This window comes from Cylas formicarius, unplaced genomic scaffold (assembly GCF_029955315.1).
Source record: "Cylas formicarius isolate icCylForm1 unplaced genomic scaffold, icCylForm1.1 PGA_scaffold_5__7_contigs__length_24384050, whole genome shotgun sequence".
NCBI classification, from domain to species: Eukaryota; Metazoa; Arthropoda; class Insecta; order Coleoptera; family Brentidae; genus Cylas; species Cylas formicarius.
In genome coordinates, this window is record NW_026844341.1 from 13,823,471 (window position 1) to 13,841,224 (window position 17,754).

Below are 17,754 nucleotides of genomic sequence, written 5' to 3' on the forward strand. Positions count from 1 at the left end.
ACCAGACAGTACTTAAATTTCGAGTCGAACATACAACACTTTGCAAAAGAGCAATCGCAACAATCAATGAGGCTAGAAATATTAACTCAGGAGAAAGATTGTATTTACCAAATAATCTGTGAATATGGAGAGTCATATTTTGGAGAATCAAAAAGATTTTTAAACGTCAGAGTTCAAGAAAATAAGAAACACACAATGAGTGGTGAAATCCAAAAGTCAGGAATTGCGGAACCTGTATTCTAGACGATGTAACCCGAGGTCTCCCTGTAGATTTCTAGTTTCTAGTGCAACCTAGTCCATTTATATTTATCTTATATACAGGATAATTCACAGTACTGGGCTATTAAAAGTTTTGGAGTTTTGGATAGGTAACTTATTCAAACTTGGTACATGCCCAAACAGGTGGTAAACTAGGGCAGCGTTGCCGGGTCTACCGGAAACTAGTGGCAATATTGGAATTTCAAATGAAACATATTAGTACATTTTTGAATTCTGTTTGGCAACTGTTTCTCAGATATTGACAGTTTGAAATTGAAATTTGACAGGCCATCAAATTAAATTAGAGCAAAACGATTTGCACATCCTTATCTTAGTTATTCATAAGCTATATTTGACAGTTCAAAATCCTAAAATGTATACAGAGTGCTCTATTTAGACATTGGAACACGTTCCCTTTTTTTTCAAGTTTTGCTGTTGAAAACAGCTATCACTGTTTCTATATTTTAAACTTGCCTCACTTAAAATGTTCTTCACTCTCGCGGTAGTTCAAATGTCCGAATCTGTCTCTCAGGTCCCACCCTAAGGCTGACCTCAGACGTTGTCAAAAAAACCTTAGGGGCCACCATAATAGACCCCAATAACGAGTACAGGTTGTCATCTTGGCTCGCCCAGCAGGAAGACCAACACAAAATTTCGCTGTATCAATGCGACTTGACCGTTTCTGCTTGGACCCAGCGATGCATCAGGCAAGCCGACTGCATACTGATCGTCGGTTTGGGCGACAATTTGCCGTCTCTTGGCAAGTGCCGACGTAATTTCCGCTCGCACGGTTTAACGGGTCCCTTTTCCAGGCAAAGTCGAAAAAGAACTGGAACGGTTGGCGATCCGAACCCAGAAAGAGCTGGTTCTGCTGCACAAGGAGGGCGGTTTTCCCCACAATACCATCGGGTGGTTGAACATTAGGTCCTGGGTGTCGTCCCATCACCACATAATGTGCCCCAACCGGTTGTTTTCCAGGAAAAGTTTATACAGAATTGTAGGTTTACCAAAACCTTTTCTGGATTAATAACCGTTAACTGTGACATTTGCAGAACGAGTTGTATTCGAAAATTTGCTCGACGGATCCGAATATCCATTCGGATTTCTCGCGTCTGGCCAGGTGGTTGACCGGCAAGTCCGTCGGTCTGGTGATGGGCGGGGGCGGGGCTCGAGGCTCCGCCCACATCGGTATGATCAAGGCCATAGAGGTGAGTCGCTTGGTTTCTCATAGCCACCTAAAGTTTTTATTAGATTATAATACATTTTCATACTGTATAAGATGAGAAGTTTTTTTATGATTTTTATTGACAGATACACTACTTTTGATAGCCGTATCCTAAAATGCTATAATATAGAATAGAAGATATCCAAATAATGTGGACATGGTGGTTCATAAATATGTGGAAAATCACACCAAACCACAACGTTATGAAATAGAACACTCTGTATATTATTGCGTTAGTGGATAGTCCGTTTTATTTTCAATCGCCCAATGTGGGGTTGTTATGGGCTATACCGAGTGTTTTCGGATTTCTGGCCATTTTTTCATAAAACATTCCCTGTGTTTAACATTCTACATGTTTGACGCCGTTTCTGAGAGCTGTAGTTTTATTATGTCAACAATTTAATAACATGTACAGTCATTTGCCCTATACTTGTCTTGAAGTTAGTGGGAATTGTTTATAAGGGGTGACTCAAAATAAAAAGTATTAATAGATTATACTTCCATTAATCACCATATTCTTACGTTTACGTTTTGTATTAACATGCTATTATATGGAACAATTATACTTAACACCCTGTATAAAAGATTCGAACTAATTTCAAGACAAGTTTACAATAAATGACTGTACATAAAATGTCGGGCCTTTTGTCGGAAATGGTATCAAAAATATGCTACACACAGGTCAATTTTGATGAAAAATATAACATAAATTCAGCATGGACCATAGAAACCCTACATTGGATGATTGAATATAAAATAGAATATTTAATAATGGAATAATATACAGGGTGTTCCATTTAAATATATATAGAAGTTTGCTTTTCCACATATTGGTAAACCATCCTGTATATTTCAAAATAATTTTAAATTTTTTCTTATAGCCTCTCAAAATCACTCAACTTTTATATTTAACGTTTTTCTTTAAAAAGAGATATTACTCACTATTTGGAAACCCTATATATACGTTGGTGATTTTTTTATCACTTTTGCGATAATTTTAATTGTTGGCAGTAAGAAATTTGTTCAATAATAATATCATTGTTATTATTGTTAGAAAGTATAACTATATTTTCACATTAAGCACAATCATATTTTTAGTCAGCTTTTTCTAATAACACATAAGGTTTTGTCTCCATCTAATATCTAGTATTTAGTTGTGTATCCATTGGCTTCAAGAGGTTACTAAAGACATAAGCACAGCAAAGTTCCTTAATAAGTTTAAAAAAATAAGGGCCCTAAGTAAGATCCCTGGGGTACTCCGGACATAGTTTGAAAAGCTAATGCTAAAATGCATTTTATTCGGTATTTGGAAGGAAGACTTATTTTTGTGATCGACAAAATTCCAAAATTTCTTAGGATGTTGTGTTATTTCCTGTTCCATATGCGAGATAAAATTATTTTGGTCATTCTTTATCCAGTTTTTAACGGACATCTAAGATACTAAAATTCGTTATAGCACCTGTCATTTTTATTTTTTTATTTTAAGCAAACTTACATATATTATGATTTATATGAAAGTGACTTTGATATGTACCCATAAGTTAACATTTTAAAAATCTTGTATGTGGACTACATAGCACGGCATCTATATAGAGTAAATAACCATATATACATTTTTTGCAAATAGCGATTAAATCTCTTCCAGTGAAAAAATATTTTTAATTTTCATAAAATGTTGAAATGTGGAAACTGCCGTTTTGTCAGGCTATGCTCGACATGATAGTGGCCAAATTTTTCATTCATTATATTGTGTATAACATTAATCGTCGATTTAGGAGGCGGGTATTCCGATCGACATGGTGGGTGGCGTTTCCATCGGCGCCCTGATGGGGGCGCTGTGGTGCCAGGAGCGCAACATAACGACAGTGACGCAGAAAGCGCGCGAATGGGCCAAGGTAGGTTCGAAACGTCCCACATATCGTAAATTGGGCTGTGATAATTGCTGTATTTCAGCTCCTACTCAAATGTTTATAAATATTTGATACTATTAAGTAAACGCTACTAAGTGTTAGACATAAATATGATTTTCTTTTTAAATATCTACAAAAAGAAAAAAGAACACTTACTCGTAAGAATCATACAACTAACTAAAAAAATATGTTTTCTATGTTATGCCTACCTTGCCCGCACCAGGTAGCAGGCATCTTGTTTTGAATTATGGTCGCTAAAAACATATTTTCTTATGGTGCGAAATTAACGCTGTAGAAACAAAATATTATTATGAGAAATGCAATGGATCTATTTCCCCCCTATTGTCTCCTTCCATATTTTTCGATGTTTCGCGTGGTGAAACAGTACGCTGTAACTTGTTTGATTTGATCCTTAACATCTCATAGGAAATCGGCATGTACTTCTCTTTCCCCGTACTCCCATCACTATATTGCCATCTCGTCGTCTAGCTACGTGTCCAAAATATTGCCAGACTCTCTGCATCAATAATGATGTTGTTCTGGTGGTTACATTGAACTCTTTCAGTATCAACTGATTAGTTCTTACTCTATTATTTTTTTATTTTTCCATGTTTGTAAAATACTTTGAAATGTAATGAGCAAAAAGTAGTGCCAGAAAATCACGTAAAGTCTTATTACTGTCTCCATTCGGATCGGAAGTCCCTCAAAAAGGTTGGAATGAAAACATACTCAAAGTCAGTGCCTCTGGCAGGTCAGTTCGCTGCAGTAATGTTAACTTACTATTTTAGTAGTAACTAGTAACTATTTTGACCGTCGTGCGTGTGGTTCAATAATCTCTAATGTACCGAAGAGTGATTTATAGCCACCAATTGATATATGCCTCCCCAGACCAAAGCGAAGCCTCCACCAACACTCACTCTCCTTCTGAATAAAATTGCACTGGTAGTGACTTTCTCTAGGTCATCTATACACAGGCATACCTCCATCTGAGGCATAAAAACTGAATCTGGACTTTCTGCAAAGACATTTGACCATTCTTCTAGCCTCCAACTTAAATGGCACAATAACGCCGTCTTAGAGCTGTAAGACGTAAAAAAAACGATCATCAGCACGGGATGTAATATGGTGGTGACTTTGTCCTTCCCTTCTAGTGTATTGTCTGTCCTATTTCTCAATACCGATTTACAACTCTAGAGGTGTTGGTTTGCTTGACATTCAACAAGCACATTGGGCTTCGGCCCTCCTCAACAACTGCGCTGATGACTGTATTCTGCAGTTAAATGATGAGGTAGACAATTTGGAACTTCCATAACTTTCATTTTTTAAACTAATGACTGCTTTGAAATGTGTTCTTTAATATTACAGCATAAAAGAATTGTTTTGAAACGTAGTTTTTTTTGCAATTATTGATGCTTAAACAAATAAAATTATTATTGGGTGTGTCGGCAGAAAATGACGCAGTGGTGGCGCCAAATTCTCGACCTTACCTATCCGATGACGTCGATGTTCAGCGGACGCGACTTCAATCAAACCATCAAAGCGACTCTGGGCGACACCTACATCGAGGACCTGTGGCTGCCGTATTTTACCGTCACCACCGATATATCGTCGTCGTGTATGAGAATACACACCCATGGTGAGTGTTTTGCGTGCGCGTTCGTTTTGATCGTTTTTTTTTCGTTTTTAATTTGGGTTTGTGCTGTCAAATTGCCCCCCCCCCCCGTCATATTTAATATACCCTGATTAAATTCCCTTGATCTATTCTTATTACTTATAAAATCAAATACATTGCGATTGATAATAATAATATTAAAAATTTACTACGAAATATTTTTACTTAACAGAAAGCATTTCGATTTTGTTTCAAGAGCATTCACAAGTATATTAAGAAAAAACTTGTAATAATAATCGTAAATAAAGTTATTTCAATGGCTTTTATCGTAAGTGGAAGTGTTGCATTGAAAAAAATGGAGCTGTTAATTTTTTAAACATTTTTTATATTATTAATACAAGATAATAGAGAGAAAATCATACAACTTTTGAATAAATAATTTTCGCCTATCCCCTTTAATATATAAAAAAAATCTGTACACCTCCGTACGGGGGGTGTGGAAGTGGGTGCATATAATGCGGAGTTTAACTCCTTTGGCTTTTAGAACAGCTTAGTAATTGTCACTCCTAGGAAAATTTATTAGAACTAAAGAAAATTCTAAATAATTGAAAATGTTAACCCAGCTTAATTGTTGTTGATTACTATTTTTGTCTAATTTGACCAGATTATAAATGAGAGCCTGTAATTTTTGAACTTTCGTTGCGACAGCTTTTTTTGACCGGGAAATGGACCGGGCTTACGTATACAGAAGTGTGCCAAAGGCATATATCACTAATTTGAGAAATGTAATAAATGTGGCAGAAAGATAAATATTTAAAAAATATTTTCAATGGAATAAGGTTCGTCCAAGAAAATGACATATATAACAGTATAATATATAACAACAATATAATAAGCGCTTGAGTAATTCACACAGTTTTTTCTAAATTTTGTTTACTTGATATACTTTAAACTTTTTTTTTAATCAATGCGTTAAGGCATAGTTGTCGCTATATGAATTTTTGTTTGTTCTATAGTCATACTTTTTTTAAACACTCTATAGTAATTGAGAACGTTTTTGAAATGTTTGTCTCTTGATTTTACTCATTGAAATTATTTGTTCAAAATTGTGACAAATACTCAAGATATCTCGGTCAATGTGCAAAGGTGCTCTCCAAAGAGTATATTTTATTCATCTTCGTTCAAACGAACAGAATCTAAGCAATCAGTTTATAAAGTGTAAGCAAAAAAATGGCGCACATCATTTGGCTGTAATGTAAAGATATATACAAAAACTGTTTGTTCTTCATCAACAGAAAATAGTTAGTTTGCTATTAGTCGACACTAACGAAATCGAAACACAAAATATTTCAAAATATTTTGTTGCATTGCGTACTATATAATCAAGTAATTCTCTCTTTAGTCCATTTCCCTAAGAAGGGATTAGTTACTATGATGCTCTTGAAGCAGTGCTTATGGTATTGTGCCATTCCGTTCTATTCTGGGCCGTGATTATGGTTTGGTCTATCCATCTTTTGGGTGACCTTCCGCGCCTGCGTCTTCAAGTAATTCTTCTTCTTCCAATGCGTATCCATTAATGGATGTTTGCGATAACATTTTCCATTGCTTCTCTGTTTCTTGCGATATGTATCAACGTCTGTACATCATGCAGGCCAGTCTACTGTCTGATGTTTCGAGTAATTAAGTATTTCAAGTAATTAATATATATTAAATAAAATTAATCGTTAGAATAACTAGAATTTGTGCTATCACCATCATCCAATGATATAATTAATGGTTTTACGTTGCCCCAATTTTTTTTTATAACTATTTTGCAATTCAACTATATGATTAACGCATTCTCTCCGACTAGTGTAAAATTCAAAGCAACTTTCAAAATTCATTCATTTAACAAGCCGGTAGAGTCTTTTGACTTTTTGCACTGAAGTTTATATAATGTTTTTAAATTTATTTATTGTTTTCTATTACTAGGCACAAATTTGTTATTATCTTTATTGCATTGAGAACAGTTGATAATGATAAGTTTACTTTCTGTTTGGTACATAACTTATATTAATTAATATTCAATGTTAGTGTCATGTTCTCAGTCTTGGTGATTTTTTCTTGATCTGCATGTACAACTGTACATTTTTCAAGCCCCATTTCTCTAATGAACTCTGCAGCTGTTGTGGGTATTTAGGTTATACTTTGATATTGTCCATGTAGAATGCGCGGAATAATTTGGCTTCTTTATCAAGAGCGTCTTTTTTAGCATATTATGATTACTATTAATTAACAATTAATTATTAAACAATCGTGAAGAATATTTTCTGAATGAACCTTTTTTGACCGGTACTTTTTCACCCGATGTTGCTCTCTGTTTCTACTGTCCCACAATTTTTAAATCACCACAAATCGTCCTTGTCTTTGTATTAGATTTTCTCAAGCAGTAGTTTCCGATTTTCGTAACATTATTTTATTTGCATATAGTAGAGCAACAGGTGCAGAGGCAAGAATATTTCCGTGAGTCAATAAAAAGCCTCCAGTACTCAGAATTGTAGTCTGTACCAAGTTTATTTATTAGATTTATTATTTATTAGATTAGGAATGTCAATAGGTAAACCTAAGCCTTTCGCTAAGTTATTAAGTTCTGATTATGAAAACAACTGTGGTTTCTGGGAAACACTCGCATCTATCACCAACATTTCTGAGGGTGTCTGTCTATCTCAGCTGGTATCTTCTTTTAAATTGTCTGGATTCTCAGGTAATATCTTAAACCTTCTTCGCATACCTTACAAATAATATGTGATTACCAATTTAAAATTTAAAATAAGCGTAATATTGTTTTTCAAATAGGGGTGTAATTTGCGTCTAAATTTCTTGACCACAAAAGAACTACACACATTGCAAAACGTATCTATAATATTTTTACAAAGTATTGGCATTTTGAAAAGAAATTTAACTGCGCTATGCTGACTAACCTCACGAAACGACTGCCTACAACAAACGCAATTACACTATAAACGGGCTTCCTTAAACACATGCCGTCACGACCCGACGCGTAGTCAAAACATATATTTGGGAATCCCAAAAACTATATTTGACTTTCGCAGACTGCCCGCTAACATTCTGTTAATTTATGCAGAACGTATGCAAGTGGCGTAGCAATTGCAATATATAGAATGAAATGCGATGTTCCTATTTTTAGACAATAAATGTGACCAAACAAACTCTTGACTGGAACCTTCGGCACTGTACTAACACACAATAACGCGTTTTACCACAAACCGAAACTCAATTTTACGTACTCGACGCGCGTTTCGCCAACCAAGTTGGCATCTTCAGGAGAAGATTAAAACTAAACTTAATAACAAATGCTCTCTATATATATATTACACATCGGGAAGTGGGAGAGTGGATTACGCACTGTTCACGCAACCAATCAGCGCGTATAATGGGCTAAATGGGATTGGACCTCTGTCCTTGTTCCGTGCCTTATTCCCTCTCTTAACAATTTCTAAGCTCGTAGGCATCTAATTTTCTACTATTATTTACCTGTTTAACTAATTTTAAATTACTTATATCCACTTTATGATTATTTTGAATATATGTTCAGGTACACTTGATTTTTCTGATCTACCAACTTTTAAATGAGCTAAATGTTCCTTAAATCTAACATTAATTGATGTTTTGGTTTGCCCTACATATGACTTGTCACAATCGTTACAACATATTTCATAAATTCCCGACTTTTCAAGAGTATCTAGTTTATCCTTGGGATTACCCAAAAGATTTTTTAATTTTGACCCGGACTGATAGACACTTCGAAGACCTGCGGCCCTGAAGACTCTATCAAGTCCACTTGTATATTGGGGAGAGAAAGGAATTGAGACTACTTTTAAATTTTCCTTATCAGCTTGAAAAGTCGTCGTTGGAGTTTGTTCTTAAATCTAAATTTCCTAATTAACTTATCGATAAAATAATCTTCATAGCTATTGATTCTAGCCACCTTTTTTATAAGGCTTCTTTCCACCTCAAACCTTTCTTGATTTAAGGGAAATGTGACAAAACTTGCCATTTTATGTTGAAAGGCATGGTTAGAATCATTGGTTATGTATTTTAAAGTACTAGTGTCTTTCCTATAAATGTCAAAAACTAAATGATTTTCACTGTTTTTGATAGCGAGAATGTCCAAAAAAGGCAACTGCATGTCATTTTCTATTTCATACGTGAAATTAATAGATGGGAAGTAATTATTCAAATTTGAAACAAAGTCATTTAAATCCATGCAAGTTGTATCAAAAACCGCGAAAACATCGTCGACGTATCTATATCATATTTGGACGTTCTCGTTATCAAAAACAGTGAAAATCATTTAGTTTTTGACATTTATAGGAAAGACACTAGTACTTTAAGATACATAACTAATGATTCTAACCATGCTTGTCAACATAAAATGGCAAGTTTTAATTTTCTAGTCCATAGACTTGTCATATTTCCTTTAAATCAACAAAGGTTTGAGGTGGAAACAAGCCTCATAAAAAAGGTGGCTAGAATCGATGGCTAAGAAGATAGTTTTATCGATAAGTTAATTATGAAATTTAGATTTAAGAACAACTTGGTTGGCGAAACGCGCGTCGAGTACGTAAAATTAAGTTTCGGTTTGTGGTAAAACGCGTTATTGTGTGTTAATAAATGTGACATCTCAAAAATTAATTCAAAAATATCGCTAGATATAAACAAATAGAACATTTTATTTTCTATTAGTTTAGTCCACATAACGTCAAAAATATGAAAAATGCCAGATCGCACAATTTTTGTTGAACTGTTTTTTTTTGTGTTTTGTTGAAATGTTGTTATAAACGTTGACTGATGTCTTTTCAATCAGTTTTTGAACATTTTAATTTAATTACCTTCATATACTCGTACTTGCAGCGCATATTCAAATTCAACCCACTGATAACAATCATAAATGCTTGTAAATCGGCTTTTTATTGGTTGATTGTGTGTTTATGAATTGGTCACTAAAGTCATGATCATTTATCTTGTGCTGAACTATGCTTATTACGTTTGGTTGTCTCTGATTGGGTCGATCGCAATGTTGACAGCACAAGCCCGTTCTATAATATCCATGTTGCTTTGTATGTTTATTAAAGCATTTTAATTGATATTTTCGTTTTGGTTCCAATGAAAATACTTGAGCGAAATAGACAATTGCAAAAAAGCGAGTACTAAAAACTATATCACATATACTATATGCGCTAAACGTGTGAAAATAATAATTGTGATTGGTTGACCATATTATATTCCCGCAACGAAATGCACTTTGATTGGAACGTCCCCTGTGTCGCAACGAGCATTTTGTCCGATAGTGTTGTGTGGAAGTAGTAGACAGTCGGATGTGTAGGATCGCGGTCTGTCCCCATCGCACGGTAGAGCTTTGATTGTACACGAGCAATTACTGCCACATTGATTTAGTGCTTGCGGGTGATAATTAATTAAACTTTTACGTCGCAGAAAAAATTATTTCCATTACGTTCAAGGAGCAAATGTCAATTTTCAATTTTACTTATAGCCGTGTGCGGGTGGGCCCGAACAGAAACCTTTAAAGAGAAATTCCCATTCATAAAAAAATAATATAAATAAGTAATATTAATTCTTAAAGTTGAGATTATTCTACTAGTTAATGTCCAGTTAGGGTATCTTGACTCTAAGAAGTGTTGTGCTGCTTTCTAATCGGTAGTATTTGAGAAGGCGTTAAATGTTTGACTCGAATCCATTGTTGCCAAGTTGTACCTTCTCTTATCATTCTATACTTTAGTATAGCAACAAGGAAGTGTTTGGCAATTTTTGTTTAGTTTCTATTATTCTCTTGTTGGGTTGAGTTGATCGAACCTTGGTAGACAGCTGAAGGTAGAACTAGGCAACAATGGATTGAAATTAAAGATTTAACACTTTCCGGTATTTGTTTTTTTTTCGGGACTTGCACTCTCAGACGAAAACTCATTCTAGAGCTCAGAGCCAAACGGTATTAAGTCCACCATTTTGTAAGTGAATCTTATTGAAAAGTTCTCTTTCTCTTCCAAATGAGTGTTATAAACTCTGTGCGAAATGCCTAGGTATTCTGCAAAATGAACAATTTTCTGGAAATCATGCAAGTTCACTAGTATTTTGGGTAATATGCAAAATGTCTGATACCTTAGTCAATCTGAGGATTAAAAATATTTATTTTCCACATTGACTAGACAATCTGATGATAGATATAATACATTTTGACACATATTTTTCTCAAAGTTAAATAAAATTTTCATTCCGTTGGTAGAACTGTCAACAAATTAAACCTCTATACCAATGGACGTAGAAATACAAATACATACATATGAAAAGACAAATAATCTAAAACGGCTTTGACATAAACGTAAACATAAACCGAACCTAAAGGAACTTAGAACCACAAATTTCTTATCATTGGTTTAAAAGTTCTGGTTTAAGATCAATTTTTAGCCCAATCGATAGTATTTGAGAAGGTGTTAAATGTATTACTAGAATTCATTGTTCCCATGTTGTTCCTTCATCTGTCTCCTATCATTCTATCAATTAAACTAACTAAAACTAACCAAATACTTTTCTATAGAAACCAGCAAATATTTGGTTATTTTTGTTTAATTTTTCCTATTCTCTTGTTGAGTTTATAGAATGATAGCAGACAGGCGAAGGTGCAACTTGGCAACCATGGATTACGATCGTCATTTAACGCTTTCCAATATTTGTTTTTATCTGAGACTTGCACTCTGAGAATAGTAATGATGTTTTCTCTTTCAAATAATGTTTTTATAGTTCTTAACTTAAAAGTAAATATATAAATCACACCGTCACAGAGAAGGTTCGGACCTCTAATGTCCCCACAATTGGCCCACCCTGTGATTCATTATAAACGTCCAGTCCCCTACTTTTCCCAGTAATGGTGCAGTTAATCGTCACAACATTATTATACAGCAGTTAATGCATTTTCGGTTCGAAAAGTGCAGAACTAAAAGTATTGGTCGCTTAATGTGTGCTGTGGAGTACAACAGTTTAAAGTTGGATTGGTCCATATTTTCTTAGCGAACCACTTATTTAAACTATTTGCAGAATAATTTACCTCAATTACTTCAAGAAGTTGATAATATGGATATCGAACAAAAGTAGTTTCAGCAAGATTGAGCTTCTCCGCATTACCGTCCAGAAGACTAAATATGTGTAAATATAATTTAAAACAAGGTATTTTTTACTTTTTCTTACTTAAAATTTGGGCGTTATTTTCACCAAAATTGCTATTAATTGTATGTTGCTTTATCTACATCTCCAATTTCTTTCTTCTGTTCATTTTTTAATCTTTACTGTGGCTAATAGTTTTGTCAATGCCAAATAAGGCTATAGTCAAAGTCTTAGACAGAAAGAAGAGTAAATATTGGAAAGGGAATAATAAAAGTTGTAGGTTTTCGTAAACAATAATACTATATATGGTGTGCCAATTTAAGAAAATCGATACATTTCGATTTAAAATGATCCAAATATATTCGTTTATTTTAAACGATAATTCAATTTTTTTATTCCTATATGTGGACGTGATAATAAAATAATGGCGCTATCGTAATTTGTTGCGAGAATGAAACCTAGTATTTTTTAGAAACATTAAAATATTGGAAAGACTAATAAGTTGAAGAATTTCAAAATGAATTTAAAACAAAATTTGAAAACAGTTTGTTCGTTGACTCGCCGGCTACATGTAAAAGTTGTACATTTCAACTTCTGCATTAAACTTTTTTTTTTTAAATCTGAAGGAAAAAAGTTAGAGGAAGATGGACGTTTATGATGGTTAGTCCTGTATATAATTTTAACAAACTTAGCCCCCCGCAGGCAGGGTTGTTTATTATTTCTTTCGTTGGGTAGGTGGTAGAAGCTGATTTCAAGTTTTTTTTGTGTTACGGCCGTCATACTACATAATCCAGTCGAAGGACATTATTGAAGATTTGCGCACGGTGCTCAACCATTAGCCGTACTCAACCCGTCACCCACTACACTCACACACGCACTCCCACAATTGACGTTTTAACGTGTACATACACCTTTGTGCTTGTTGCATACTCGGCATGCCTTTTGTCTGTGTTTAGATCGGACACTTTCGATTAACAAGACTCCTTTTTTTGCATCCATCTCGATTCATACGTTTATTATTAACACACGAACTGTTTAGATCTGGCAACATGGTTGTTGGGAATGTCTTATTTGTTTAAGTTAAGTTTGTTGAGCGCTAGGCCTAGTTAACGCTCATACTTTTGAAGTCAGGTGCGGCGTCTGCCCTTGTCTAATAATGAGCCCGATGATATGTGGAAACATCTTGCTTAGTTTAAATTGCTTTCTTTTTCAAATATGCAATTTGGTCCCTAGTTAAACAAAAACAAACTACTTTTACAGGCGCTGCGTCTAACGATAGATAAACTATGCAAGACCTTTGAATATAAGATATTCCAGGCAAAGCGTACAAACACGGCTATGTTTAGTATTACACTCATTTTATTTATTTGCACAGTGTGTCGCATTTAATATGAATATACATAGATTTGAAGTTTTGCACAGTCATACAGGTTAATGTTCCACATGATACTCAACATTTTTTAAACATTTTCGGATGAAGATGTTGAAGACTTTCAAGACGGTTTGCGTAAATTTGATCATTTAATGCCGGCAGTCAAAGATGTTCGGTGGTTAAATCTGTGACAAAAAGAAATTAAATTATATTTTTATTTTTTTTAATTGAATCATTTTTGAATATATTTCTTGCTTTTTTTCCTGTGTCATTTTTTTAAAAAGAATATAACATTTTTATATCCATTTCCTTTTGAGTGGTTTTAAAATTGTTTTGTGAATTTAGGCTGATATTTGTTAATTTTTTGTAAAATTCGGTACATTTTGGGATGTTTGCTTTCAAGAATTGTTGTCAATAGTTAAAATGATAACAAACTGTATATACGTATATAGCTGCTTTTATTCCAGCTTTATTGCCGCTTCTCGCATCCCAAACGCCACCGGTCCTTCTCATTCCCATCTTCTTCCTGCAGCCCTCTTACTCCTATTTCTTGAGCTATGTGGTTTATCCATTTTTTTTTGTCTTTCCTCTTTTGTCTGTTTGTGTTGGGGTATGATCCCATACCTTTGATGGTACTCTTCCGTCGTTCATTCGACGTAGTTGCCCGCACCATTTCAGTTGTTTTTAATTTATCTTGTCCATGATGGTAGTAGCACACATCTACCTGGAACATCTTCATTTCATTTTTGAATATATTCCATGCTTTTTTCCTGTGGCATTTTTTTAAAAGAACATAACATTTTTATATTCATTTCCTTTTGAGTGGTTTTAAAATTGTTTTGTGAATTTAAGCTGATATTTGTTAATTTTTTGTAAAATTCGGTACATTTTGGGATGTTTGCTTTCAAGGATTGTTGTCAATAGTTAAAATGATAACAAAATGTATACACGTATATAGCTGCTTTAATTGCAGCTTTATTGCCGCTTCTCGCATCCCAAACGCCACCGGTCGTTGTCATTCCCGCCTTCTTCCTACAGCCCTCTTACTCCTATTTCTTGAGCTATGTGGTTTATCCATTTTTTTTTGTCTTTCCTCTTTTGTCTGTTTGTGTTGGGGTGTGATCCCATACCTTTGATGGTACTCTTCTGTCGTTCATTTGACGTAGATACCCGTACCATTTCAGTTGTTTTTAATTTATCTTGTCCATGATGGTAGTAGCACACATCTACCTGGAACATCTTCATTTTATTTTTGAATATATTTCATGCCTTTTTTCTGTGGCATTTTTTTAAAAGAATATAACATTTTTATATCCATTTCCTTTTGAGTGGTTTTAAAATTGTTTTGTGAATTTAAGCTGATATTTGTTAATTTTTTGTAAAATCGGTACATTTTGGGATGTTTGCTTTCAAGAATTGTTGTCAATAGTTAAAATGATAACAAACTGTATATACGTATATAGCTGCTTTTATTGCAGCTTTATTGCCGCTTCTCGCATCCCAAACGCCACCGGTCCTTCTCATTCCCGTCTTCTTCCTGCAGCCCTCTTACTCCTATTTCTTGAGCTATGTGGTTTATCCATATTTTTCTTGTCTTTCCTCTTTTGTCTGTTTGTGTTGGGGTATGATCACCTTTGATGGTACTCTTCCGTCGTTCATTCGACGTAGATGCCCGTACCATTTCAGTTGTTTTTTATTTATCTTGTCCATGATGGTAGTAGCACACATCTACCTGGAACATCTTCATTTTATTTTTGAATATATTTCATGCCTTTTTTCTGTGGCATTTTTTTAAAAGAATATAACATTTTTATATTCATTTCCTTTTGAGTGGTTTTAAAATTGTTTTGTGAATTTAAGCTGATATTTGTTAATTTTTTGTAAAATTCGGTACATTTTGGGATGTTTGCTTTCAAGGATTGTTGTCAATAGTTAAAATGATAACAAAATGTATACACGTATATAGCTGCTTTAATTGCAGCTTTATTGCCGCTTCTCGCATCCCAAACGCCACCGGTCGTTGTCATTCCCGCCTTCTTCCTACAGCCCTCTTACTCCTATTTCTTGAGCTATGTGGTTTATCCATTTTTTTTTGTCTTTCCTCTTTTGTCTGTTTGTGTTGGGGTGTGATCCCATACCTTTGATGGTACTCTTCTGTCGTTCATTTGACGTAGATACCCGTACCATTTCAGTTGTTTTTAATTTATCTTGTCCATGATGGTAGTAGCACACATCTACCTGGAACATCTTCATTTTATTTTTGAATATATTTCATGCCTTTTTTCTGTGGCATTTTTTTAAAAGAATATAACATTTTTATATCCATTTCCTTTTGAGTGGTTTTAAAATTGTTTTGTGAATTTAAGCTGATATTTGTTAATTTTTTGTAAAATCGGTACATTTTGGGATGTTTGCTTTCAAGAATTGTTGTCAATAGTTAAAATGATAACAAACTGTATATACGTATATAGCTGCTTTTATTGCAGCTTTATTGCCGCTTCTCGCATCCCAAACGCCACCGGTCCTTCTCATTCCCGTCTTCTTCCTGCAGCCCTCTTACTCCTATTTCTTGAGCTATGTGGTTTATCCATATTTTTCTTGTCTTTCCTCTTTTGTCTGTTTGTGTTGGGGTATGATCACCTTTGATGGTACTCTTCCGTCGTTCATTCGACGTAGATGCCCGTACCATTTCAGTTGTTTTTTATTTATCTTGTCCATGATGGTAGTAGCACACATCTACCTGGAACATCTTCATTTTATTTTTGAATATATTTCATGCCTTTTTTCTGTGGCATTTTTTTAAAAGAATATAACATTTTTATATTCATTTCCTTTTGAGTGGTTTTAAAATTGTTTTGTGAATTTAAGCTGATATTTGTTAATTTTTTGTAAAATTCGGTACATTTTGGGATGTTTGCAGCCTTCGTGCCCCCATTTCTTGAGCTATTTGGTTTATCCATTTTTTTCTTCTTTCCTCTTTGTTTGTTTGTGTTGGGGTATGATCCCATGCCTTTGTTGGTACTCTTCCGTCGTTCTTTCGACGTAGATTCTCATACCATTTCAGCTGTTTTTTATGTATCTTGTCCATAATGGTAGTAGCACACATCTACTTGGAATGTCTTCATTTCTGACGAGATCTTGCAGTCATGTTTTTACCCCTGGATATTTTTTTCATTATGTCCTTGTCGTCTCTCTTATTGGTACAGTTTGTAATTCCTAAATACTCCCTTCCATTTTTTATTATACCCTTTTCCAATTTTATATCTTGCTCCCTTCCTGCTATAATCATGTATTGCCTGTTTTCCATTTCCATTTCCAGACTGCACTCCCAATTTGTTCCAGAACTTAGACACAACACAAACACAATCTGAAAGGAATTGAAAAATGTATTCGATTAAATGAAGGACTAGTAGAGCGAGCTAACATTTGTACTATGAAAATGACTGTTTTTATTATTTTGGTAAATTTCATCAGTTACTAAAAATTATTGTTTGCTTGAAATAAGATAATTATTCCTTTTCCTATGATACAGTAATTTATCATGTAAAAAATCAGCTTTTAATAATTTTATGTATTGAACAAAATAATGAAAAAACTAAGAATGAGATTTTTGTCATGAAATTTGGTATGTGGGATTAAAATAATTTTCGGGACAACTTTCTTCGATATCTCTAATGGAAAGCAAAGATATGGAAAATTGCCCATGTTTTAAATTTAAACTTCAGTTGAGTATTTTATAAATTGTAAACTATGATATATATGACTATGGATCTCCAAATCTATATTTATTTAAAAATCCAAAATCTAGGGGTGTATTCATCTTAAATGCGATTGTATAAAATAAATTATGCCAAGTTGCTCTATTCTCATATTTATTCTCCAATGACGTCGCCATTGTTTATAGAAACCAATACCTCAAAGGACAATTTTGCATTGTCCCTTCGAACTAGCAAAATTAAAAGCATTCTCTATGAAATTATCGGCAAGTATCCATAAATCGCGTTTCTTGCACTGGTTCATTTGAAATAATTGAAATAAAATTTCATGATCCTCCTCAACATTGTCTTTAAATCGCTCCCAAAGTTACTGTATTATCAGCATAGGCAGGGCCTCCATACAAGATGATTCACGTATATGGCCTATTAGACGTATGTCTAGAAGGATTTTTTTTTAATATTCCGAATTTTGATGTGAGTAGATA

General features: G+C 34.1%; 1 protein-coding gene across 9 annotated transcripts in view; it reads left to right on the top strand.

Annotated features, from left to right (window-relative positions):
* Positions 1–17,754, top strand: part of LOC132701935 (neuropathy target esterase sws) — a 40,443-nt gene that overhangs the window by 13,244 nt on the left and 9,445 nt on the right. For all 9 annotated transcript variants that reach the window (XM_060670260.1, XM_060670261.1, XM_060670262.1 and 6 more), the window contains 5 exons: positions 791–1,018; positions 1,071–1,255; positions 1,311–1,466; positions 3,259–3,378; positions 4,843–5,029. In XM_060670260.1, coding sequence (XP_060526243.1) covers positions 791–1,018; positions 1,071–1,255; positions 1,311–1,466; positions 3,259–3,378; positions 4,843–5,029 — 876 coding nt within the window. The remainder of the gene's footprint in view (positions 1–790; positions 1,019–1,070; positions 1,256–1,310; positions 1,467–3,258; positions 3,379–4,842; positions 5,030–17,754) is intronic.